Source organism: Nerophis lumbriciformis, linkage group LG05 (genome assembly GCF_033978685.3).
Source record: "Nerophis lumbriciformis linkage group LG05, RoL_Nlum_v2.1, whole genome shotgun sequence".
In the NCBI taxonomy this organism is placed as follows: Eukaryota; Metazoa; Chordata; class Actinopteri; order Syngnathiformes; family Syngnathidae; genus Nerophis; species Nerophis lumbriciformis.
In genome coordinates, this window is record NC_084552.2 from 51,525,333 (window position 1) to 51,551,470 (window position 26,138).

Here is a 26,138-nt window from a genome sequence, read left to right on the forward strand (position 1 = left end):
GTTGTAACCGAATCTGCCGAACAGGTTCTCTGCCTCTTTCTGCTCTTCCTCCGACATCCCATCGCCCCACGTCTTGAACAGACCTGAGTTGGGGAAGAGTTTCTTCCCCGCCACCTTCTTAACTACTTTGACTTGCTTCTGCTGGATTGACGACTCTTTTGGTTCAAGTTTCTCCACCAGGTCGACTGTAGTGTAAAAGCAACATTTAGCGATTTATTGCATATCAGACACCTTTTTTTTTTTTTTTTATCTTTCATGAGTTCCAACCAGACCAAGTGATTCAACATTTCTCCCAGTAGTGTTAATCAGATTAAATCATGGTTCAACCTGTTGATGGAGAATGCCATTGTTCATGGGTTATAAATATAAAAAAAATGGCCTTTGGCAAAATTTCGTGTGGAACAGCTTTTTAGAACACATGCAGGTGTTTGCATGCAGCTTCTAATGTCTGCGTGATTTTGTATGGCAAAAATGTTATACGTTCTTTTTTCTGATTATCTGATTCATGTAGGATTATCATTAGTGGATAATAATTATTATATTAATACATCACTATTATAATTATTTATGCATGGGTTAAGCCTCCCCTGTCCTTGAACCCAACACAGTGTGTCTCTTGAGTGTGCAGAATAAGGAGCACGATCCATTTAGCGCGTTTGTCTTCATGAATATGCAGAATATATGCTGAGCATCATAACACCCACAATGGTGGCAGGAGAAAATGCAAATATCATTATGTAGCATACACCGTGTGATCAATCGAGGCTGAAACTGTTCTGCAGGCGCTATTTTGCGTCTATTTCAGTGGTTCTTAACCTTGTTGGAGGTACCGAACCCCACCAGTTTCATATGCACATTCACCGAACCCTTTTTTAGTGAAAACATTTTTTTTATTTTTTTATTTTTTTCAAATTCAAGACAAAGTTATATGTTTTTTATTACTAGTGCACAAAATGAACCGTGCATGAACATCACCTTGTTCAAAGAACAAAACCAACACCGTGCATGAACTCATGTACTCACTAAGCCATGTGACTTTGCCAATCATTTTAATAACTATTATGTTGACAAGGTATCTCAATTAAGGCATGGTATGCATAGATCTTCTCAACTGTCTATGCGACGTCAAAGCTTGGTTAGCCCAGATTTTTTTAATAATGAATGAGGGAAAAACGGAAATTTTAGTTTTTGGTCCGGCCCTCACTGACTTGGGACCATTGCAAAATTATGTGTGTCCCAAAGTCACCAGCCTTGCCGTCACTATAGACAGCGATTTTAAACTTGACAAACAAGTCGATGACGTTTTAAAATCGTGTTTTTATCATCTTCGTCTTTTAGCAAAGATGAAACAGTTTTTATCTTTTAACCTTTTTGAACAAGTCGTGCATGCTTTTTTTTTCAAGTCGCCTGGACTAATGCACTTTATGCTGGCATTAGCCAAAAAGCTCTCTCCCGGTTGCAGTTAGTCCAGAACGCGGCAGCACGATTTTTAACAGGGGCCAGGAAACGCCAGCATATAACCCCAATCCTTGAGAGTTTGCACTAGATCCCTGTTTATCTTAGAATTGATTTTAAAACCTTGCTGTTTGTTTTTAAAGCTTTACATGGACTGGCACCTCAGTATATCTCGGTCCTCATCCAAATTTACAATCCTGCGCGCGCTCTGAGGTCCGAGAGCCAGCTCCAGCTCGTGGTGCCCAAGACCAGACTTAAAACCAGGGGAGACAGGGCCTTGTCTGTGGTTGGCCCTAAGCTCTGGAACACTCTGCCCCTCCATGTTCAAACTGCTCCCACAGTGGAGTGTTTTAAGTCTTGTCTTAAGACCTACTTTTATTCTCTGGCTTTTAACACTATGTGAGTGGTAGACTGTTGTCCTCTGTGTTTTTAAAATTTTGATTTCTATTCACTGTTTTAATTGGTTTTACCCTTTAGAATCGTTTTTAATCATATTTATTTTATATTGGTTTTATATGTATTTATTTTTTGTTTTTATTCAGTCATTGGTGGAGCTAAGGATAATATTTGAATATTGTTTTTAATATTGTTGTGCAGCACTTTGGAAACATTTTGTTGTTTAAATGTGCTATATAAATAAAGTGGATTGATTGATATCCAACAACAACAAATCAGCTGACCTCATTAGGAATATTATAATGGATAATAAGGGGTGTGAATTCAATTTTCATCAGGTTGAAGTCAGTGAGGTTGAGAGGTTACTACACTCTCTTCCGGACAACAAAGTAGCTGGTATAGACAACCTAAGTTACTGAGAATGACTGCTGGTATCATATCAGTGCCTGTTTGTCATATTTTTAATAGATGTTTACAAGTGGGCCTGTGTCCAAATATATGGAAGGTGGCAAAGGTTACTCCTCTACATAAAGATACCAAATTGGTTTTCAATGAGGGCAATTCTAGACCAATAAGCATCCTACCTGGTTTATGTAAGATACTGGAGAAATGTGTGTATGCACAAATTCAAGCTTACTTTCAATCAAATGGGCGAGCAACTGACTCTCAACATGCATATAGAACGGGCCACTCTACGTCCACTGCTCTTATACAAATGACCGACGATTGGGTTAATGCTATAGATAATTCTATGTTGGTTGGAGCTGTGCTGTTAGATTTTAGTGCTGCATTTGACGTGATTGACCACTCTCTTTTTAATTGAGAAACTTAAATGTTATGGTTTTAATACTTCAGCTTAAATGTGGATACAGAGTTATTTGTCCTCAAGATCACAACAGGTGTATCTTAATGGCAGCTTGTCTAATAGCAGAAGTTTGGATTGTGGTGTTCCACAGGGAAGTTGCCTGGGACCTTTACTTTTTTCTATATTCACCATTGATTTACCTTGATTTACCGAGCGTGCCAAATTGGTTCTTTATGCTGATGATGCAACCTTATATCATGCTGCACCATCATGCAGTGTACTTAATGTAGTATTGAGTGAGGAACTAAAAGCTGTGCATGACTGGACAGTAAGTAACAGACTTGTCCTTAACATCTCAAAGACAAAATGTATTATATTGGGGACTAGGCAAGGGTTATCTTGTGACCCAAAGTTGGATCTGAGGCTAGATATTTCAACAGTTCAACAGGTCAGAAGTGCCAAGCTCCTTGGAGTGATGCTGGACTGCACTCTATCCTGGTCCAAACATACCAGTGATATAGTTACAAAGATGGGAAGGGCTGTTGGTATTTCCAGGAAATGTGCTGCTTTTGTTGATCCACCTCTTCTTTGTCAGATTGTTAAGAGTTTAGTCTTGTGTCATTTGACTATTGTTCTACAGTCTGGGCGTCTGCTGCAAGTGGTGAGATCAGTAAGCTCCAGATTGTCCAGAATAGGGCAGCAAGGCTGGTTCTTGGTTGTTCACTAAGAACCAATGTGAACCAAATGCATGCTTCTCTTTCCTGGCTAACAGTGCAGAACAGGTTGTCAGCTAATACTCTGATATTGTTCAAATCAGTAACCGGTAGTAAAACTCCTGCTTTTCTCATGGCCCAAATAGTTCACAGTAGCACTATACATAATCATAATACCAGGGCGTCTAGTTAGGGACATTTTGTACTTCCTCGTCCCAGGAAGAATGCTTTGCGGAAATCTTTTAACTATAGATCTTTATCGCTCTGGAATAACCTGCCTCAAATTCTCACCGGCATTGAAAGTAAACAGGTTTTTAAAAAAGTCATATTTTATCTGAGTCTTTAAATTACTTTTCTTGTTGATGATTTTGTTTGGTTTTATATTGTGTAGTTATATTTATATGGTAATTATTATTCTGTAACTGTAAATAGTTTTGTGGGTTTTTTTCTTATTGATACTTTTATTTTTTTCTGTATTGTGTAGTTATAATTATATGCTTTTACTTGTAATTGTATTGAGTTTGTGGACCCCAGGAAGAGTAGTGGGTTGTTGTGGCAACCAGCTAATGGGGATCCTTAATAAAAAATCAAATCAAAATCACAACAAATTACACACTTGCAAATCAGATGGAAAGTTAGAGGGAACATTGATTGGGGGTATCCATAATACTTAGACTTAGACTTCTTTTTTATTGTCATTCAAATTTTAACTTTACTGTACAGATACGCCGATAGGAATAAGTTTTTATTTACAAGATTTCAGGCAAAACTGGACAATCATGCATTACATACTATACATTACCTTTTGCACTATATTAATTTATATTATGTGTTGTCAACTTTGTACTTTTTTATGTCATTGCCTGAAATAAATGAAAAAATGAAATGAATGAATGAATGAAAATGTATTGATTTAAACTGTTATTAGTAGATTGCACAGTACAGTACATATTCCGTATAATTGACCACTAAATGGTAACACCCGACTAAGTTTTTCAACTTGTTTAATTAAGTCGAGGTCCACGTTAATCAATTTATGAGTCTTGTGTGTCTTGATCGCTGCGGCGGAGGCTCTGCCGAACCCCTGAAGCCGACTCACCGAACCTCTAGGGTTCGATCGAACCCAGGTTAAGAACCACTGGTCTATTTAGTACACCTAGGAAAGACGTGCAGAAAGGATAGAAAAAGCAGAGATGTCTGTGAGCAAGAAGGCGTTTGCGCTGCAGCTCTGTCCTACGTATGCTTGTCAACATTTATGGACTGTCAGAAATAGAAGCCATATGGTCTATTCAGCAATATAATTTTATAATATAACTGCTGGATGACTTAAAGGGGAACTGCACTTTTTTTGGAATCTACCGTTCACAATCATTATGAAAGATATGACAACGGATGTATTTTTTTTATCGCATTCTAAATATAAAATAAATTTGATCAAAAGTCCGCTTACAATGGAGCCAATGGGAGCCGTTCAATTCTGCCTATAGAGACCCTAAAAAACATCTAACCTCCATTAGGGTTTTATATACATGATGTAATGGAGTAACGGGCACATTTATGATAACATTTAATATTTACGTATTTTGATCATTTTAAGCATTAATTTAAAAAACGAAACGTTTGCTTTTTTTTCTTCATTATTACTCATTGCAGACTTTATGAGAGCCAACAAACATGATAAAACATCACTTACTGTGCCAGGTCTGCTGTCATTAGGATGCCGACTGATAGAATGTTCATATATTCTCATTTGAATGAAGAATGACTCATAATCCTCACGAAAAAAAAGGGGTGGGAGGCAGGGAGAACCAAGCGTCTTTTCGTGTCGTCCTCACCAGTTTCGGGTCCTAATTGGCTGTCAAAGTGTACCAACTTGTCGGAATTCGTACTCGGACGTCCTGTGTCCAGGTGAGATGCATGGTTTATGATCTACAATCAACTTACAAGGAGTAGGGAAGCGAGAAAGCAGCAGACCACTCAATGATGTAAACATAGCGACATACGGAAGTGATCACTGCGCCACTATAAATAATATTAACTAATACTTGGCTAATATTCAAGTCACAAAATGTAAATGGAAAATTGTTGGTGCTTTTTGAATGGTTATTTATTGGATTTTGTGGGCGAAATAGAGGATCTCCCATTGGCTCTGCTGTAAGATGCATTTTATTTACTTTTATTGACAAGTTAGAATCCATTAAAAAAAATCCATCCGTTGTTATGTATATCATAATGATTGTGAACGATAGGCAACATTTAAATAAAAAAAAGTGCAGTTCCCCTTTAAGGGGCTGATTAAAACAAATTAAAGCGTTTTAATGTCTGCTGCTGTTTATACTGTAGTCGATAAAGATAAAATCCATCCATCCATCCATTGTCTACCGCTTGTTCCTTCTTGTAATCAGTCAGCTGGAAAAAATCGGATTTCGTAAAAATCCGATTTGGTCCACTTTGGCCTGCAGTATAAATGTAGTCTGTCCCGTTACAAAAAATAGCCGTGTAAACAGTAAACCCACCTGCGCTAAAGTGGGAAAGTGTCCATTTTTGTTGTGGACCAAAGTACTAAACCACACAAGTGATCTACAAGAAAGGCTGACACAGTTCTGGCCAGTGCAAAGTATGTGGAAAAAACACGTTAGACACCGCCTGCCACCGAAGCTAACAACACCAACGGCTTCACTTGGCTGCCGAGCAACCATGAGCGTGATAAGACGAAGTCAACGGAGCAACACAGGGTTGCCAGAAGTGGAACCGGACTTAAAAGCGTTAATAGGAACTAAACAAAGCAATGTCAATGAGGTACAAAGCAATGCCAACAAGCTCCATGAAAGGATCATTCAGGGCAGGGGTGTCAAACGTACGGCCCGAGGGCAGCATCAGGCCCGCGAACAGGTTTTATCCGGCCCGCGGGATGAGTTTGCTAAGTATAAAAATTAACCTGAAATTTTTGAATGAAAGAAACGACTGTTCTAAATGTGTCCACTGGATGTTGCAATAGCAATTATTTGTATCTTTGTAGATGATGCTACATATGTACAAAATAAACCATGTGATGTTAGTACACCAGTCGAGGAAAATGATCAAACTACATAAATAACATACTGTAATTTGTCTTGATACAAACGTAGATTGAAAATTAACACCATTGAGTTGACTGATGAACATTATCACATAATTTTATTCAGAAAATATAAATAACGACAAATAAAGATAGAATACTACTAACCGCAACATGTACGTGTAAAAAAACCTCAACATTATGATTTGTACATTTTCAGAATGTGCTTGTTCTATTTTTTTAAAGAAAGAAAACAATCTGAGTTATCGTGCCGTGATTTTACCAGTCCGGCCCACCTGGGAGTAGATTTTTCTCCATGTGGCCCCCGATCTAAAATGAGTTTAACACCCCTGATCTAGGGTGTACAAACAGATGTCAACTCTTCAAGGCCAGATTGTCAGAGAGAGAAAATAATATTGTGATGATATGATAGAAATGAGAAAGTTCAGAGCAGAAATGAAGACTCAGTGAAGACAACACGGCATTAAGACAGCAGATGGAGAAGCTGAAAGAGGAGAATGCAATGCATTGCATGCCAGGCAACAAGAGATCACTGATTTAGAGAACTTCAAAGAGGAGATGGCTGCATTGAGCCAACAGCTTTATGCCATCTTAATCACCAATCTGGGGAATATCAGTGTTTTGGAAGACATCAAAGAGAAAATGGATCACTTTACACGAGAGAATGACATCATTGCAGGGCTGCGCATCAATCCTCTATCCTCTGCAAGAGCCGTTGACAACAGACGACATGGACGCTGCTTCATTGGAGCAACAAGCGGTCAACTTTCTGCAAGCAAAGGGAATTGAAGTCGATATTAACACCACTGATGCGTGCATTTCGCTGAATAAAAGAGGCAACAACACCACGCCAGTCCCCATTGTGAAGCTTAACAGCAGGAAATCAGGGCGACGTGCCAATGACACGAGAAACTTAAGCAAAGCTTAACCCAGGAACAATGGAAGGCTAGTGACAAGTGGGAGAGACCAAAACGCAAGCTGTCACATGAAGCGAGCGAGACTGCCAGGCAGAGGTGTGGACTCAAGTCACATGACTTGGACTCGAGTCAGACTCGAGTCATGAATTTGATGACTTTAGACTCGACTTGACAAAATGTAAAAAGACTTGCAACTCGACTTAGACTTTAACATCAATGACTTGTGACTTCACTTGGACTTGAGCCTTTTGAATTGACATGACTTGACATGACTTGCTACTTTCCCCAAAACCCAAAGATGAAAAAGTTATTCGGGAGCGCTCCGTATTTTTCATTGTGTACTTGTCTATCAGCGTTGCGTGTGTCAGCTGGTGTGGTCTCAGTACAACAGCCAATCAAATTAGATCTACTTTGTTTTCATCACACAGCTTCATCCAATCAAATTGCAGGACAACCAACGAAGAAGACATGTCCAAACCACACGCCAGTGAACAAAAAATGATACCTAAAATAATTTTGTTTGGGTATAAAAATTACGAGGTGGTCAACACAAAACGGTTTGCAGTATGCAACACATGCGGTTCGAAAATGACTGATGGAGAGGCAACAACTTCCAACTTCGTCCGGCATTTGAAGTTGCACAAAGAACGGTAAGTTTTGAATGTAAGATAACGTTTATTGGCTAAGTAACGTGACTTTTATTTGCTGTGTAGTTAAATCAGTGAGGCTGTAAACACGGGAATCTGTTGCAGTTCACTACCTTATTCATACTTTTTGTTCAGTGTTTTTTTTTAAGCAGGGTTACGTTAGTCAATATATCACACGTAACGTTAGACGGCGGTCAGCAGCACCGCGTATTTTAGCCACCTAAAAAAAGACAAAAATAGTAAAATAAAGGTCAGTTAAAATGTATACTATATTATGAATATGTGTACCGTTTTAGCTAGCTTTCTGACATACTGTTGGTTGTTTACCTCAGTGGTATCGGGCCGCACAAGAAATATTTTTTTTTTTTTCTTTTTTTAATTAAATCAACATAAAAAACACAAGATACACTTACAAGTAGTGCACCAACCCAAAACAACTCTCTCCCCCCTTTTGTTCTGGGCATTGAACATGAAGACTCTTCCTTCACTGTTCCGAGTGGCCATGAGAGTCTTGGCAGTGCCTGCCTCCAGTGCTCCAGTGGAGCGAGTTTTCAGCCATGGTGGCATCATACTACGCCCCCATCGTGCACAAATGACTGACAGACTCTTGGCTAATTTGGTCTTTTGCAAATGCAATGCAGCATAGGGCCCTGACATATAAAAAGTACAACTTTTTTGTTATGTTCACGTATATGTCATGTTTTTTCAATGTTAACACTTTTGTACAAATAAGTACATTTGCACTTTATTTTTCAATGTGTTTGTTCTGTAAAGGAATGAGTTAATGTTTAAAATGACTGGTTAATAGTGCTATTATAAAGTGCAATGTCAGCACAATTTTCTTTCCTGCAATTTAAAATGCACTTGTTTTAATAAATAAATAAATACAGCGTTTGAAAAGCATACACAATCTGTGTTAATATATTAGTCTGTGGTTAAAAGGACTTGAAAGGACTCGAAACTCAAAATGCAGGACTTAGGACTTGACTTGAGACTTTGGACTTGACTCGGGGCTTGCCTGTCTTGACTCGGGACTTGACTCGGACTTGAGGGCAAAGACTTGAGACTTACTTGTGACTTGCAAAACAATGACTTGGTCCCACCTCTGCTGCCAGGCATAGTGTGGCGCGAGGCAGGAATAAATAGCTCTCTGTTTAGTGACCGGGAGCAGGTGAGCATCCTGACCACTAATCAAGGGCAGGTGACGAAAATCAGCACCCATAGCAACTAAGACAGGGGTCGGCAACCCGTGGCTCTAGAGCCGCATGCGGCTCTTTAGCGCGGCCCTAGTGGCTCTCTGGAGCTTTTTCAAAAAACGTATGAAAAATGGAAAAAGATGAGGGGAAAAAAATCTATTTTTGTTTTAATATGGTTTCTGTAGGAGTCCAAACATGACACAAACCTCCCTAATTGTTGCAAAGCACACTGTTTATATTAAACATGCTTCACTGATTCGAGTATTTGGCAAGCGCCGTTTTGTCCTACTAATTTTGGCGGTCCTTGAACTCACCGTAGTTCGTTTACATGTATAACTTTCTCCGACTTTCTAGGACGTGTTTTATGCCACTTATTTTTCTGTCTCATTTTGTCCACCAAACTTTTAAGGTTGTGCATGAAAGGTGAGTTTTGTTGATGTTATTGACTTGTGTGGAGTGCTAATCAGACATATTTGGTCACTGCATGACTGCAAGCTAATCGATGCTAACAGGCTATTTAGGCTAGCTATATGTACATATTGCATCATTATGCCTCATTTGTAGCTATATTTGAGGTTCCTTTAAGTCCTCTTAATTCCATGACACACTATCTGTATGTAATATGGCTTTTAATTTTTTGCGGCTCCAGACAGATTTGTTTTTGTATTTTTGGTCCAATAAGGCTCTTTCAACATTTTGGGTTGCCGACCCCTGAACTAAGAAAACAAACGAGGGTGCTGAAACAGAAATAAACAACTAAGGATATCCAAAATTCAACATAACATGACCCGGGCAACGGATCATGACATACTTAACCAATAGGAAGCAATACGTGAAGATAGACGAACACACGTCTACAGAGCTAAATGTATTTTGTGGCGTACCCCAGGCATCAATACTGGGACCAAAATTGTTTAATCTTTATACAAACGGCATTTGTAAAGTTATAACGGACATAAAGTTAGTACAATTTGCAGACGACACAGCTGTGTTTTGTTCAGGAGAGAACAAACAGAAGCTAATAGAAATAATAACAGAAGAAATGAACAAATTAAAAAGATGGTTTGACAAAAACGAAACAATCTTTGAATCTCTGCAAAACTAAAATAAGGCTATTTGGTAGAAGGGAAAGACAAATACGCATAGACATTGAAAGGGTAAAAGTAAACACATTTGTGGGTGTAATAATAATAAAAGGAACTGGACATCTCATGTCAAAAATATACGACAAAGTATCAGGAAACACGTCAATAATGAATAAAGCAAAATATGTTGTGGACCAAAAATCACTTCATATTCTTTACTGCTCGCTAGTGTTACCATATCTGAGTTATTGTGTAGAAATATGGGGAAATAACTACAAATGTGCGCTTAATTCATCAACGATGTTACAAAAAAACATTTTATTAATACATAATGTTGGATAATATCCAACATTATGTATTAATAAAATGTTTTTTTACATCTCTATATCCAAGGATATAGAGAACTTACGCACCCTTTATTTATTTAATCACAAATATTGAAATTCAATGGTGCATTTGCAAACAGCTAAAATGATGTACAAAGCAAACTATAACCTGCTACCCAAGAATTTATACAACCATTCTTATTAACAAAAGAGGAGAAATAGAACCTAACAGAGAAATCTAATTTAAAACATTTGTATGCATGTATAACACTTAAGATCTTTAGTATATCAGTATGTCGAATTAAATTATGGAATGAATTCAGCAAGGAAATCAAGCAAAGTACTATTAAGATTCAGTTTAAGAAACTGATCAAATGAGAATTGTTCACAAAGTACAAAGAAGAATTATGATAATCATCTTGAACCTAAAAAAAATGATAATCTTTGAATGATCTCATAGGAGAACCATACAGTAACTTACTTAACTATTTGATTATGAGAACTTTAATTAATGTGTATATGTTTATACGTCTAATCTAGTTATGTATCTAAATGTGTTAACTTATTGTATATTAATTTATTTACTCATGTGTTCATTCACTGTTCTGTTACAAATAGAGAAGACACACATGGGCTAAAACTGCTATGGTATGAAAAGGGGTAGGATTAAACAAGCTCTGCTTCTTCCTAGTCCTTTTCAGACATGCTGTAATGAAACGACTGGAATTATGTGATGTATTACATTGTAATTGTATTGTATGCATGTTCCAAATAGGCAGAAACTGACTGACTGACAAGTGATGGACTTACGTAGCCGGTCCATGCCCTGCTCCAACTTCTGCCACATCTTTTTCTCCCTGATGGAGTTGTCGTAGTTGTCCCTCTTGTGGCTTCCAATGGAGCTCAGGAACAGGAGGGCCGCCGTCACAAAGACGGCCAGCAATAATCCTTTGAGCCAACCGGACCTCATTGGGACGTCAGTTTGGTTTGGACTGGAAGTAGCGAAACCCTCAAAAGAGACAGACACCTTTTGCCTTTTATCGCAGTCCTCCTAACCCTCCTCCCAAATCTACATTTCTAAATTCGGACCATGCTCAGTGACAACCTGATGGTTTTATTTAAGGTGTCTCGCACCTCTGATGCCATGATAAACCTGTTACAATGAAGTGGGAGGGCACGCGCTCTCTAACTGTGACCTTTTAACTGAACACAGCAACGCTCCCTTTTGAGTATGTTCATATCTCTAACAAGGTATGCAATATTGTGATCAGACCAGGAAGTCCTGCAGGTGGCCCCTCCCTGCATCCTTGTGTGCTGACGTTGCCCCCAGCAAGTCACCAGCTGTTGCTCATTGTCAGGCAAAAAAGACACGTTAATTGCAATATAATGAAAGAACAGGTTTAGCAGGTGTAGCTGCATCAATTCAGTACTTTTTACAGTGAAACCCACAATTTTAGATTCAGAGCGAGTTAATCGACTCGAGAAAATGTGGTGACAAGAATCCAAACATAGCGAGGAAGCAACCGTTGTTCTTATTGGACTTTAAGATACTTTACTAAGTGAAGTCGGAGCTAAAGGATGACTTTAAAGACTGGCCGGCCTACCTGCGTGGTTACACGTTGCCTGCAGGCGCTACACCTTTTGTTTGGGATGGGAGGTTCCGGTTGCCAGGGGGCTTTGATTTGGATTCCTCACATACAGGATGACAAATTAACATACATACACAATTCAGCAAACACATTTCCATACATACCTGTGTGCATACTTATACTCATACAAATACACATCACCTTCAAAAAAACAGTGCACCGTTAAGCTTGACCTATCATTACTGTAGCGTAAAACTTAATGAATTCCTTTTTTACCTGTCTATTTATAATCCCATTATTCATTTAAAATATGTATCGTTACATTTGAAATGATAGTAATGGTGATTATAGAAGTAAATATTATTATTGACATTGTTATTACTACAAGTAGTGTTATTATTGTTTCAATTGTATTGTTCATTGTTAATTCTTTATTACTTTCTACTTCACTAATATGTTTTTTAATCATATTGTATCTGCTGAAATAGTTCATAGTCATCTTTATTGAAACTTTTTCAACATGTACTGGACATACAAGAAATGGGCCCCTAAATCATGGTACTAACTGTAAAAATGATTTGTTTAAGCTATATACAAATATAAAGGATAAGAAAAAAAATTTAATAGAGATATTCAAAAATTACAGGATACAAATATGTGCATTTCAAAAGATGTGCATTTTGTAAAAAAACAACCACAAATGTGCAAAGGTGTGCATTTTTCCTGCTGTGTTCACAATGCGCTGCACGGGCTTGCAGCTGTAAAGTTAATTTTTTAATAATTTAGTATTATTTAAGTTCAAATGTAGACTAAATAATGCTTTTAAAAATAAGAGGGCACCAGTCTATTACAATCCAAATCTGTTAAAGACAATTAAAGAACATTGGTAATACCGTATTTTTCGGACTATAAGTCGCAGTTTTTTTCATAGTTTGGCCGGGCTCCAGTGCGACTTATATATGTTTTTTTCCTTCTTCATTATGCATTTTCGGCAGGTGCGACTTATACTCCGGTGCGACTTATACTCCGAAAAATACGGTACATGGAGGCTAAAGCTAACTTAAATCCCTTAAAAGGTGGTTCTCAAACTTTTTTCACTAAGTACCACCTCAAAAAAAACCTTGGCTCTCCAAGGACCAAAAATGACCAACAATAAAATACAGCATTGTAGAGCTAAGTATTCATTAAAAAACAAGGCAGAGGTTTTATTTAACAAGTACATTTGCTATTGTTGGCCACTGTAACACTGTTTTTCCATTTACACACAGTAAAAACAACCGCAGATTTTGCTGTAAACAAAAAAAACTGTTACTGTAAAAATAACATTTTTTGACAGTAATTTGGTGTAAAAGCCACCATAAATTTTACTGTAAAAATAACAATGGTAGCCTTTTTCCATTTAAAGTAATGTACTGTAAAAACAACAACCATAGATTGTATGGTAAAAAAAAAAAAAAATTGGCAGCTCAGTCACCTGAAAAATAATGTTGGGACCATTTTTTCATTTCTAATAATACATTGTAAAAAAAAAAAAAACCTGCAAATGTCATGGTAAAATTCCAGCAACTAAGATGGAAGTTTGTTTTTTTTACTGTAAAATCTACATTATGTTTTATTACAGTGTATCTCAGCACTATTGCACACGTTTTAAGTCCAGCTGATGCATAATAATAGTGTTCAAGTCCACCATATGTTTTCCTAATATCGAGATGCTTTTGCTCATCTACTGTAATAATTTGGTGCTGTCTCTTTGAAAACTTGAGCTGAACTGAAGGTGTGGTTCACATTTCTTTGCTCTCATGTTTGGTGGACATAGGGCCAAAAAGAAGAACAAACACAGGGAGCTTTTAAAGGGTGGGAATTGTTTGCTTATGGATTAACAGTTTTTCACTCCCATCAGGGGCTCTATCCTGGTTGTCACATGTGGTGTCATTTTAAATGTTTTTAATAGGGGTGGGCATATCAATCTAAATGCCGATAGTATCGATACCAAGGTGGGTATTGGTATCGGACCAATACCCGTGTGATGGAATCAATACTTTTGTTGCAGTTGCTAGTCTGTAGTTCCACAGATTCCTCAGACTTCATGCGAGCGCAGTATCTCTTCTAGTTTGTCAGTGCAAACATTTTAACTCTCGCTCTCTCGTTGTGGAATCAATTAATAGATCAAACAAATATCCTGGAGTGGATGGTATTACATCTGAATTCTAGAAAATATTTTCCGAGGAGCTAGCTCCCTTCCTACTAGAAGTATTCTCTGAAGGTATTGATAAAGGAGTCCTTCCTCCAACTTTAACACAAGGCCTCATTACCCTTATATCCAAACCAAACAAAGATTTGCTAGTCATTGATGATTGGCATCCAATTAGCCTTCTAAACAATTACCATAAGATTGTAGCTATTGTTTTTGCTGAATGTTTAAAACTGGTTCTGAAATACATAATTGACGAGACAGTCAGGATTTATGAGAGGGAGGCACATTTCGAATAATATCATGCTTGTACTTAACTTGACATACAGGATTACCCAGAGGTAATCAAGGATGAAGGCTTCCTTCTTTTCTTGGACTTCTACAAAGCCTTTGATTTGATCGAACATGAATTTATCATCAAGACACTTGACAAATTTGGCTTTGGCAACTTTTTCTGCAAAATTAGTAAGACTTTGTACTGCAATAGTAATAGCTCAATAAAGTTAAAAACTGGTACATCTCCAAGGTGTGTGTGTGTGTGTGTGTGTGTGTGTGTGTGTGTGTGTGTGTGTGTGTGTGTCTAGCCGAGGTTACTATGGTTTATCCATTTAACAGTGCTCAATACCAGAGTAGAGCGTAATATTCCTTAGGTCAGGAAAAAACATACGAAGGCTATTTAATCCCTACAGGCCTTTTTCGCAGGTTTCCCTGCTTTTCAGGGGAGCTTATAAACTGCAAAACAAGTTTATAAACTCCCCTGAAGAAAGGGAAACCTGCGAAACAGGCCTGAAATAGCCTCTGTGTTTTTTTTCTGACTTAAGGAATACAGTATATATATATATATATATATATATATATATATATATATATATATATACACAAACCCTGTTTCCATATGAGTTGGGAAATTGTGTTAGATGTAAATATAAACGGAATACAATGATTTGCAAATCTTTTTCAACCCATATTCAATTGAATGCACTACAAAGACAAGATATTTGATGTTCAAACTCATAAACTTTTTTTTTTTTTTGCAAATAATCATTAACTTGTAATCATTTCATGGCTGCAACACTTGCCAAAGTAGTTGGGAAAGGGCATGTTCACCACTGTGTTACACCACCTTTTCTTTTAACAACACTCAATAAATGATTTGGAACTGAGGAAACTAATTGTTGAAGCTTTGAAAGTGGAATTCTTTCCCATTCTTGTTTTATGTAGAGCTTCAGTCGTTCAACAGTCCGGGGTCTCCACTGTCGTATTTTACGCTTTATAATGCGCCACACATTTTCGATGGGAGACAGATCTGGACTGCAGGCGGGCCAGGAAAGTACCCGCACTCTTTTTTTACGAAGCCACGTTGTTGTAGCATGTGCTGAATGTGGCTTGGCATTGTCTTGCTGAAATAAGCAGGGGCGTCCATGAAAAAGACGGCGCTGAGATGGCAGCATATGTTGTTCCAAAATCTGTATGTACCTTTCAGCGTTAATGGTGCCTTCACAGATGTGTAAGTTACCCATGCGTTGGGCACTAATGCACCCCCATACCATCACAGATGCTGGCTTTTGAACTTTGCGTCGATAACAGTCTGGATGGTTCACTTCCCCTTTGGTCCGGATGACACGATGTCGAACATTTCCAAAAACAATTTGGAAATGTGGACTCGTCAGACCACAGAACACTTTTCCACTTTGCATGAGTCCATCTTAGATGATCTCGGGCCCAGAGAAGCCGGCGGCGTTTCTGGATGTTGTTGATAAATGGCTTTCGCTTTGCATAGTAGAGCTTTAACTTGCACTTACAGATGTAGCGACAAACTGTATTTAGTGACAGTGGTTTTCTGAAGTGTTCCTGAGCCCATGTGGTGATATCCTTTGGAGATTGATGTCGGTTTTTGATACAGTGCCGTCTGAGGGATCGAAGGTCACAGTCATTCAATGTTAGTTTCCGGCCATGCCGCTTACATGGAGTGATTTCTCCAGATTCTCTGAACCTTTTGATGATATTATGGACCGTAGATGTTGAAATCCCTAAATTTCTTGCAATTGCACTTTGAGAAATGTTGTTCTTAAACTGTTTGACTATTTGCTCACGCAGTTAAGCAAAGGGGTGTACCTCGCCCCATCCTTTCTTGTGAAAGACTGAGCATTTTTTGGGAAGCTGTTTTTATACCCAATCATGGCACCCACCTATTCCCAATTAGCCTGCACACCTGTGGAATGTTCCAAATAAGTGTTTGATGAGCATTCCTCAACTTTATCAGTATTTATTGCCACCTTTCCCAACTTCTTTGTCACGTGTTGCTGGCGTAAAATTCTAAAGTTAATGATTATTTGCAAAAAAAAAAAATGTTTATCAGTTTGAACATCAAATATGTTGTCTCTGTAGCATATTCAACTGAATATGGGTTGAAAATGATTTGCAAATCATTGTATTCCGTTTATATTTACATCTAACACAATTTCCCAACTCATGGAAACGGGGTTTGTCGATATATATATATCTATCTATATAGATATAGATATTTATATGTATGTAGAAAATGGATGGATGGATGGATATATATACAGTATATATATATATATATATATATATATATATATATATATATATATATATATATAAATAAATTGATAGCAAGTACGTTTTTGTGTTCTTTAACAAATAGCTCTGCAGAAAGAAATATGAAATACACAACGCTGGTCAACGAGCCAAATAGTAAATGGGAGGAGTAACAAGAACGTTTACCTTTTTTGGTTTTATAATAGGGGTCTTCAAAGTTTTCAAGGCCAAGGACCCCCATATTGAGGGAGAGAAGGAGCAGGGACCCCCTACTTATATATCCTATATAAAGTTATGAAAGTGTTTTTAAATTAAACTAATAACTAGTCGACTTAATTGTATCTCATTAATGCACAATACTAAGATATTCAAATAACAGTATAATGCCTCTAATAGCCAGCTGGAAACGAGCGCATTAATCGCTAGCTATCTTAAACGCTAACAATAAAATACAATGTGATATTTATTCATGTTTGTAAGTATATATTTTTCAATCTGTCTCAGGTAATATTGAGACTTGTATACTGTCTCGTACACACAGGGAACATGTCCACATAAACAAAAGCAGTCCAAGAAATACTACTAATAATTAGCAGTCATGTTATGATAGTATATACATTCAATGAAAAACTTAGCTAAATTGCTATCATTCACTGACCAGACACAAAGCTAATGTGTTTGCATTACATAAAGGCTTAGTTTATGTCAGTAGCTAAAAGCTGGATTAGGGCGTGTATAATGCTTACAACCCTTTGGGAAGTTAGCACTCTCTAGGCATCCGTGTAAAGAATGCAAACAAACCCTTTAAACAACCGATATCGATCAGTGGCTGATCGATTGGCACATCCCAATATAATATACAAGTATTTAAAAGGTCCATTTGTAGTCACCTTTGCAATGGTAATATTAGGTAACAATACTGTAGGTGGTATATTTTGTTTAGAACTTTATTTTTCACATATTGTACACATTTAAAAACCAATGTGCTACATTTACTTGCATATTGGCTTTAAATCACACACCTGCAATAAAAAACTAGAAATTGCAAATTAATATTTACATGCATCTGTTAAAAACTAAATGATGGAACATGAAAATGATTCCTGTCAGGTGGTGGCGACGCCAGGGTGGAGAGGCTTGACTCGCACAAATCGGGACAGTCCTAGGCGCAGACCCTGACCCGGAGACCTCACTGGGGGACTCTGGGATGAAGACGGACATTTCCCGATTTGACCTGCAAAGATTTTTTTTTTTATTTAAACAGAAAAATAAAGGTGTTTATGACTTCTAGCTTTGGCTCCTCCCATACCTGGCGGGTTCCATTTGGGAATTTTGCTGCCTGTTGGGCTTATTGAGACTGCAGGTTTAGGCACAGAGGCTGTCAAAGTTGGACTTTTGGCCGCGAGTTTAAGTTTCGGGGGACTTCTTGCTGGTGTGGAAGGTGCTGTAGATAAAATAGCAGTAAGAGACAATAAATTGCGTTTGTTATTGCGTTTTACATTAAACTGGTCCTTAAGGTAGCTTCTTATTGTGCAATACTAAGCTATTCAAACAATGCAGTATAGCGGCAATAATAGCTAGCTGGCAATTGGTTGCTATCGTAAATATGAAAATATAATCATTCTTGTTTGTATTTTAAACCTGCAAGGTACAGTAAATAAGGTGACCAGGTCACTGCCACTTCTAAACGACACTACAGTGTGCTGATCAATGTTTGCATATTTTAAGACATTTGAATTACTGGAAAAAATACTGGGGGGTGGGGATCAATAAAATGTATTAAAAAAGTGTAATAAACTAAACATTTCACGACCACCCCGTTGAGTGTTCTGACTTCAATCACTTATAAAAAATAATTGTTCATTTTGAACCTGTTGTTCTTGGCTGTGGTTTCAACTTTGGCGGTTCCTTTTTGGAGACTGAATGCCTCGGAGACTTCTCCTTCTTGCCTGTCGTCGTCTTTTTGGTTTTCTTTACTGTGAATTCCTCCTCATCCTCGCTCTCGGCCGCCTCGCTGAAAGCATCCTCACTCTCCGAATCTGAAAATCCAATGTTAATGCGCATAAATCCACCCATCAAAACTCAACTTGTACACTAGGTCTAGAACCTGGCGTCGGTTTTGGCTGGTAGTCCTCATCTTCATCCTGAGCGGCCTTTCTCAATCTGGCTTCTTTCTCCGATGAAATTTGATCAAGTCCTAGAAAAGGAAAAAGAAACAATAAATTACTTTATTCCTGCATTTTATGAGACTGTGAGTGTACCCAGGATGGACGAGTCTATGCTGCAGTTGGAGCGGTGCAGGGGGGCAGGGTCTGTGTTCTCATCAGCAGGGACAACCACTCCTGAGTTTTTCTTTGTTTTTTTAAACAATAACATTTGCTTTACACCTTCACCAGTGGGAATCCCGTCTGTATCATTTAGCAAGGAGAGCGTGATGGCAGCTTCTAGATCGCGAGCCAGCAGCTTCTCATCTAAAGGTTTTCTAAAAGAGGAACTGTCTTCAACAAATTGTTCCAATTAGCTTTCTTTGTCTATTTTTGTCACCTACCTGTCCACTTTCTGACATGGCGACTGTAAATTTGACTCTTGGCTTGAGGATTTCTTGTGCTCCTGTAGCTTCGGCCCCTCTTTGATTTTTTTGCTGGGTGGGGGCTTCACGCTGGCAAAATCATCATCTGTTGACAAAGAGTGCAGATGAATCCGCCTGTTTTATTGCGCTTGCGGCCCAAATCTGATATTAGGTACAATTAAATGAGATGCATTCAAATATCAAAGATATTTTTAAAATGTTTCAAAGCATATTATTAAGTAAGTGTTAAATTAAGTACTACTTAGGTCTTATGTGAATTACAGTTCAGTATTTTCCAGGGTTTTCCCTATATTGCCAAAAAATATATATATATATTTTATTTTTTTAAACCTTTATTTATAAATTTCAATATTAACAAGCAGTCTAGAAACAATAATCAAAATAAGTACAAAAACAGTACAAACAGTACAAAACGGCGCCAGGGGGTTGTAAATTCAAAGTAACTAAAATAGAATGCAAAATATATATATTTATAATAAACAAAGTACAAAGCCATAGGCTCACTCAATTTCAGTAAATAACATAAATTTGGAACACAGCATCATCGTTTTCACATCTCCTAAATTGCCAAAATACCTGGTCACAATGATGTCATCACATAATTTGCATAATTTGTTGTGATGATATGATTTTCTTTAAAAAAGGCCCCACACAGAATGTATATATACATTTAAAAACAAAGCTGTTATTATTAATAGGCCTGGGTGATATGGCCTAAAAATAAAACAAATTATTTCCTCCCCTCCCCTACTTTTTAAAGAATACAAATCCATCCATTTTCTACCGCTTATTCCCTTTGGGGTCACGGGGGGCGCTGGAGCCTATCTCAGCTACAATCGGGCGGAAGGCGGGGTACACCCTGGACAAGTCGCCACCTCATCGCAGGGCCAACACAGATAGACAGACAACATTCACACTCACATCCACACACTAGGGCCAATTTAGTGTTGCCAATCAACGTATCCCCAGGTGCATGACAGAGATATTTTAAAACAAGTTTTGTTTTTATATGATCAAAAAATGTTACTGAAATGACACTGCATACATCACATCTTACTCTTAGCAAAATTCAAATGTGCATAATGTTGTTCTTTTTAGACCAGATATAAATTGTACTTTTTATGCAATCATTTTAAAAGAACTAAATTAAGAGCTTCCTCTTGGAGACAATGCTTTGGCTTGAATAAAATATGTATGTTAACAATGTAGCATTGCACATTGCATACAAATAAACTTCAATAAATCAATATAGACACCAATAATCATTAAATAGTAATACAAATCAATCCGATCAATAAAGTGCAAAACTAAAATTTAAAATAGAATAATTCTGTTAATAAAAATGTATTATCGTACATTATATGCCATCAAATAAAAAAGTAAAACATTGAGATGAATATATAGTTTGAGTGGAGGATTCCACCACAGGGTGGTGCTACTATATGAGGTGAAACGAGTGTAAAGGTGACTATATAGGTGTTATTTTAAATTCAATGTTAAACGTGTTTCAAAGGTCTAAAACAGTTTTTATTGCTCTAGCTATAAAATATTTGATTCATTAATAATAGCCCTGTTTTGTGGGAATGTGTTTACCACGGTCAGGCCTGTTAGCGGCTATAAACGAGAGAAAACTATCGAATAAATAAAAATATGATTTAAAAAAAAATTAATGCCCGGTTTTGATGAAGTACATTTCCTTATCAATCCATTACCTTTGTGTAATTTTAATTTTGAAAGGAAAAATGTTCTGCCCCATATGATTTTTTTATTGATTTCAGCTGGATAGAGTGCCCAAAATCAATATGGCGGTTTCATGTTTACCTCAGACACATCATAAAGTGCCCGGATGTTCCATATTCTGCTCATTCTACAGTACTAACATACTTGTCATGTCACAGTAAATATTTGTGTTGCACTTAATAGCACACAACTTAAATGTTTTTTTAGGAAATCCTCCCGTGATTTGTCGGTCATCATTTGAATTGCTGGCATGTTTTCTTTTGTTACTAGACTAAAGAGGGGACTTTAATCTCACCGTCGTCGTTAAACTCCTTGGACTCAGAGTAATTGACAGCCTTTATCTTCCTGTAAGTAACAAACACATGTTTATGACGAGTTATCAAGACAAATGAACTGTTTATCTTCCTGTAAGTAACAAACACATGTTTATGTCAAGTTATCAAGACAAATGAACTGTTTGAGTGTGTTGACAAACCTTGACGGTCTGTCCATTTCTGCATTAGCCAAGTCACTCCACTATCGACAGTGAGCCTGTTAGCGACCCCGTAACGTAAGATTGCTGTGCCCTCGCAAGATAAAACACCTGAGAATGGTGACTATAGATTATTCGATGCGATAAAACCATATTTGGCGGACTTATAGCATTTTAGGGGTTCCTTGGCGTGCTTCGTTGTTGTTTTGAAGCCGCCCGCCAGAACGGAGAAGTGACGCTCTTGCTGACGACATACGACATCCGTTTGGATTGCTTACCTCTGTAGAAATATGGTAGGGAAAATCAAAATATGCTCTTATTTAGCAACATGCGTCTATGGCGTGTGCTTATAAGTAAATATGTAGTGTATTGAGATTTTTTTAAAGAAATCACCGCGTCGAATCTGCTGCGGTGAAATATGCTACCCTTAAAAATGTGCTGCCCAACCTTACTGAGCATGCGCACTCAGCGCATCAACGGTTTCTTCGAACAAAATAACCATAGCAATAGAAAAAAGTTAATATACTGTGGGTATTTTTAGCATTTTTTTTTTAAAATATCAGGAAACTAAGTTAAACAAAAAACTATATAAACCTTGATTAACCTAAAATGTCTGTTACTGTATGGTGATACATAAGTATTTCGACAAGCTTGTATGAGTAACTACAAAAGCACTTGTTACACGATCTTTTTCGGCCATTTTCTGAAAATCTCATCTAAATCCGTCCATTACTTAATGTTGCTAACTATCGGATTATGCATTTTTTTTATGAAGCAGCACATTTTTTTCAGAACGTGTCCGCAATTTTTGAGGGTGCCCCCTTGTGTACTACTCATGTAACAGCAGTGACACAAATCCATTGAGTAAGTACCACTTTGACTTTACTTTGACATTTTAATGATATAATTATTCATTATCAATTGCCAGTCACGGTTAATCTGTTATTTCGTGAGAAGTAGTAAGTGTGCATCTCAGTGTTGAATACCTATTCAACATGAAGTATAATTGCCTTTGTCTTTCTTTCAGAGTCCGCAGATATGATTTGGGTCAATCTATCACTAACCAAATGGTGGCCTACTGCAGGACGCCCACCAGAGGGCAGCACCGCTCTGAAGCGCCAGGCTCTCGGTTCACAGAGGTACGTGCAAACCTGACGCGTCTGCGGCCGCCGGGTCGCCCACACTCATGGTGGATGCAATGTCGAGGGGGATCGCGCCGCGAGTCTTGTCATTTCCCCGTTTGGAGCGAGTGGGAGGTTTGTTGTCTGTGGTTTGTCACAAAGTGGACCTGGAGGAGACGCTCGGGGATGTGATGGTCCGTGTCTAGCAAGGCAGACACGCATGCCTGCGCCAAATGCCCTGTGGTCAAGCATTCCGAAACTCCTCCAGAGTTTCTTACAGCCGTGACCAAAATATCAGATCCTGTCATGCAAACACTGCGGTAGCAATATCGTGCTTGTGTGCAGACGTCAATATGTTTGTTGTGTAATAATGTGGGCTGAATGCTCACTTAGCTTGATGAACAAAAATAAATAATATAAATAAACATAATAACTACCCACTTTTTTTATTTACATATGTTTAACTTGGAACAGTAAACGATATCCACTCTGTGTTTCTCACATACATGCTCTTCCCAAACAAAGACACAGGACTACTGGTAGAACACAACATCTCCTTCTCATATTAGGCTTTCAATCCAGCAAAATGTATGGAATAAATGTATGGCTGAAAAAGGGAGGCAGGTGCTTTCTAGTTCCAATGCAACTCAATGTTCCATGCAATTTAGGAATGGGCGATATGGCCTAAAATCTATATTGCAGCCTCCTCCAATAACGATATATATCTCAATATATTATTTGGCATATAAATGACAATATAATAATTTCAAAACAGGTTACAAAGGCTCCAAATTTAGCTGCTGATATTTACGGGAACATGTTGTCTGTCTGTCTGTGTTGGTCCTGCGATGAGGTAGAAATTTGTCCAGGGTGTACACTGCCTTCCGCCCGAGTGCCGCTGGGATAGGCTCCAGCCCCCCCCCCCCCGCGATCCCGAGAGGGACAAGCGGTATAAAATGAATGGATATTGTGTCAGTTCGGTTGTATTATTTTTTCAGAACTATTATTAATCTAATTGTTATTTTACTTTCTGTTGTAACTGGTTTCTAGCTACACTTCTGTTCAAATGTAATAAGTAGGGTGTAACAATTTGTTTTTGCCGATACAATTCAGGGACAATGTTATTTTCTTAGAACTATATGATCCGAAACAATTCAGCGAGTTGAAATCGATTCTGTAACTTTTTAGTTAAAAAAATTCAACCAGTGCGACTGAAATAAATACTGGATACTGCAGGTGAAGTTTCCTACATTCCTGTTATTTCTTGTAAGGGAATTAGGTAATAATGAATTATGGATACAAACAAGCAAGTAAACAACAATTGATGGCAAATGCATTCCCATCTTATTGGAATAAAGTGCAAGCAACACTTTAGGTTGAAGTAACAAGAGGACCTTTTCTGCTCAAATGTTCAACATTCAAGCAATTTTCAGTAAAACTACAGTAACAGTCGATTTGCCATGCCAAATAAAGTTCCCCGACCCAGCCATACAGCATCTGTTTGCTGCCCTGGTGTCGCCGATTAAGGACATCGTCCCAGGTGTCAGTGTGCAGGAGATTGATGCCCCCTCATCCCTGTCTATGGTGTTGGCCTCTCACTTCCTAATTTCCATCGCCTCCTTGATCCATCTCTTGTATTTATTTGTTTCTAAATAATGACTTTTCCTTGGCTGCCAGTTGTTGCCTTTGTGTTCTTGAAGTGCGTCGCCGTAACTTGCTCTGCTGTCATTTCGGTTGTGTTGGCAACGTCCTTTGGCTTAAAGTTGTGTTCCATCTTTTTGATTATTTTGGGTGTCATTTGTCTTTGTTGTGGCTTTTGCAATCAAGCTGTAGCTGAATGTTTTTGTGTTGTAATGTATGATATTGTCTTTTGGCGTTTGCATTTGTTATCTTTCTCGACCATTGTAGCTATCTGCCATTAATGTTTTGATGAGGCCACAGATGCATGGGCAAACAGACTTAACCTTTGACGTCCTTATCATTAAAATACTAAACTTCATATAATGTCTGCTGTTCTTAAATCCAATGTTTGATTTTTTTATAGTATCGATAAAATTGATTGATATTCTTTAAAAACTGTCTTAGATCAATACCTATCTTCCGAAAGGCAGACTTGCCAAGCACAGATCGATGTACCGGTAGTTGAATCGGAGGAATATAAATCGATATATCAATTAATCGTTACACCACTAGTAATAAACAATTATTATTTTGTTGTTTCAATACTTTACATCAGTTTGGGCAATAATACAAATTTGGGTATTGATCCAATACCAAGTAGTTATAGGTTATAGTTAAAATATTTAAAAACAAATGCAAAAAATACTATTGGCTTTTATTTCCTGAGTTTGTAAACAATAACTAAAATGACAAAAAATCTACTTTGTAATGGGCCTGGGTGACATGGCTTTAAAAAGGAAATGTCAGATTTTTTCACAAAAAAATTGAATTTACGATTTTTTTCCCCTTATTTTTTAAAGAAACCATTGAATACACATGACAAAGATAATTCAAAACAAGTTTTTCTTTTTTGTTTTTAAATCAAAAATTAGTATATTGAAATAACACTGCATACACTGCATCATACTCTTAGCAAAATTCTAATTTGCACAATGTTGTTCTTAGACCTGATATAAATTGTACTTTTTAAGGAATCATTTTCATATGATTAAATTAAGTGCTTCCCTTGGGAAGCAATACTTGAGCTTGAATAGAATACTTCTGTAACAAAAATGTAGCATTGCACATTGCATGCAAATAAACAATAATCTCCAACATCGAGATCAATCAAGTGCAAATTAAAACTTATGTCTTGAATAACATACTTCTGTAAATAAAAATGTAGTATTATATATTGTATGCAAATAAATAATCAAGTACAACATTGAGAAACTATAGTTTGTTTTAGCAAGTGTATAAAGTAAACGCAGCCTTTTTCATTCACACATCTTGGCGGTGTGCAGAGCGACTGTTTTAGTGATTGCTCTTCGCATGGTATCCTCATACATACCTTGTATGATTCCACCATAGTAAGATGATTTTTAGCCTCAAGTTTTGTTTTTTGTTGCGATCTTGTTCGCCTTGTAAAGTGTTGCATTTCCCACATTTGGCTTGAGGTTTGGTTTCAGATGCTGAAATAATTTTGTTGTGCAGCTGCCTTTTTGAAACAAACTTTGCAGCGTGCAGTCACTTGTTCCACGCCTGTTGCCGCAAAACCAAAGTACAACCATTTTCTTTTCTTTGGAACAAACTAT

General features: G+C 37.5%; 3 protein-coding genes across 4 annotated transcripts in view; 1 reads left to right on the forward strand and 2 right to left on the reverse strand.

The window, feature by feature from the left end:
* The window catches only part of LOC133606044 (probable polypeptide N-acetylgalactosaminyltransferase 8), a 38,985-nt gene extending 27,155 nt beyond the window's left edge, over nt 1-11,830 (reverse strand). Inside the window, exons 1-2 of the mRNA XM_061959561.1 lie at nt 11,430-11,830; nt 1-185 (exon numbers count right to left, since the gene is read on the reverse strand). The exon at nt 1-185 is cut by the window's left edge and continues 59 nt beyond it. Coding sequence (XP_061815545.1) covers nt 1-185; nt 11,430-11,589 — 345 coding nt within the window. The 5' untranslated portion in view covers nt 11,590-11,830. The remainder of the gene's footprint in view (nt 186-11,429) is intronic.
* A 6,045-nt stretch (nt 11,831-17,875) lies between these two features.
* On the reverse strand, nt 17,876-22,209 carry rad51ap1 (RAD51 associated protein 1). The gene is made up of 8 exons (XM_061959569.1): nt 21,767-22,209; nt 21,587-21,636; nt 19,510-19,636; nt 19,223-19,443; nt 19,069-19,158; nt 18,833-19,000; nt 18,271-18,405; nt 17,876-18,195 (listed from the first exon to the last, which is right to left on the reverse strand). Exons 1-8 carry the CDS (start codon nt 21,781-21,783, stop codon nt 18,068-18,070), a joined length of 936 nt encoding a protein of 311 aa, XP_061815553.1. The 5' UTR covers nt 21,784-22,209; the 3' UTR covers nt 17,876-18,067.
* LOC133606050 (fibroblast growth factor 6-like) overlaps nt 21,362-26,138 on the forward strand; it is a 28,224-nt gene continuing 23,447 nt past the window's right edge. For both annotated transcript variants that reach the window (XM_061959571.1, XM_061959570.1), the window contains exons 1-2: nt 21,362-21,638; nt 22,791-22,902. The gene's annotated coding sequence lies outside the window, so the exon portion shown is untranslated. The remainder of the gene's footprint in view (nt 21,639-22,790; nt 22,903-26,138) is intronic.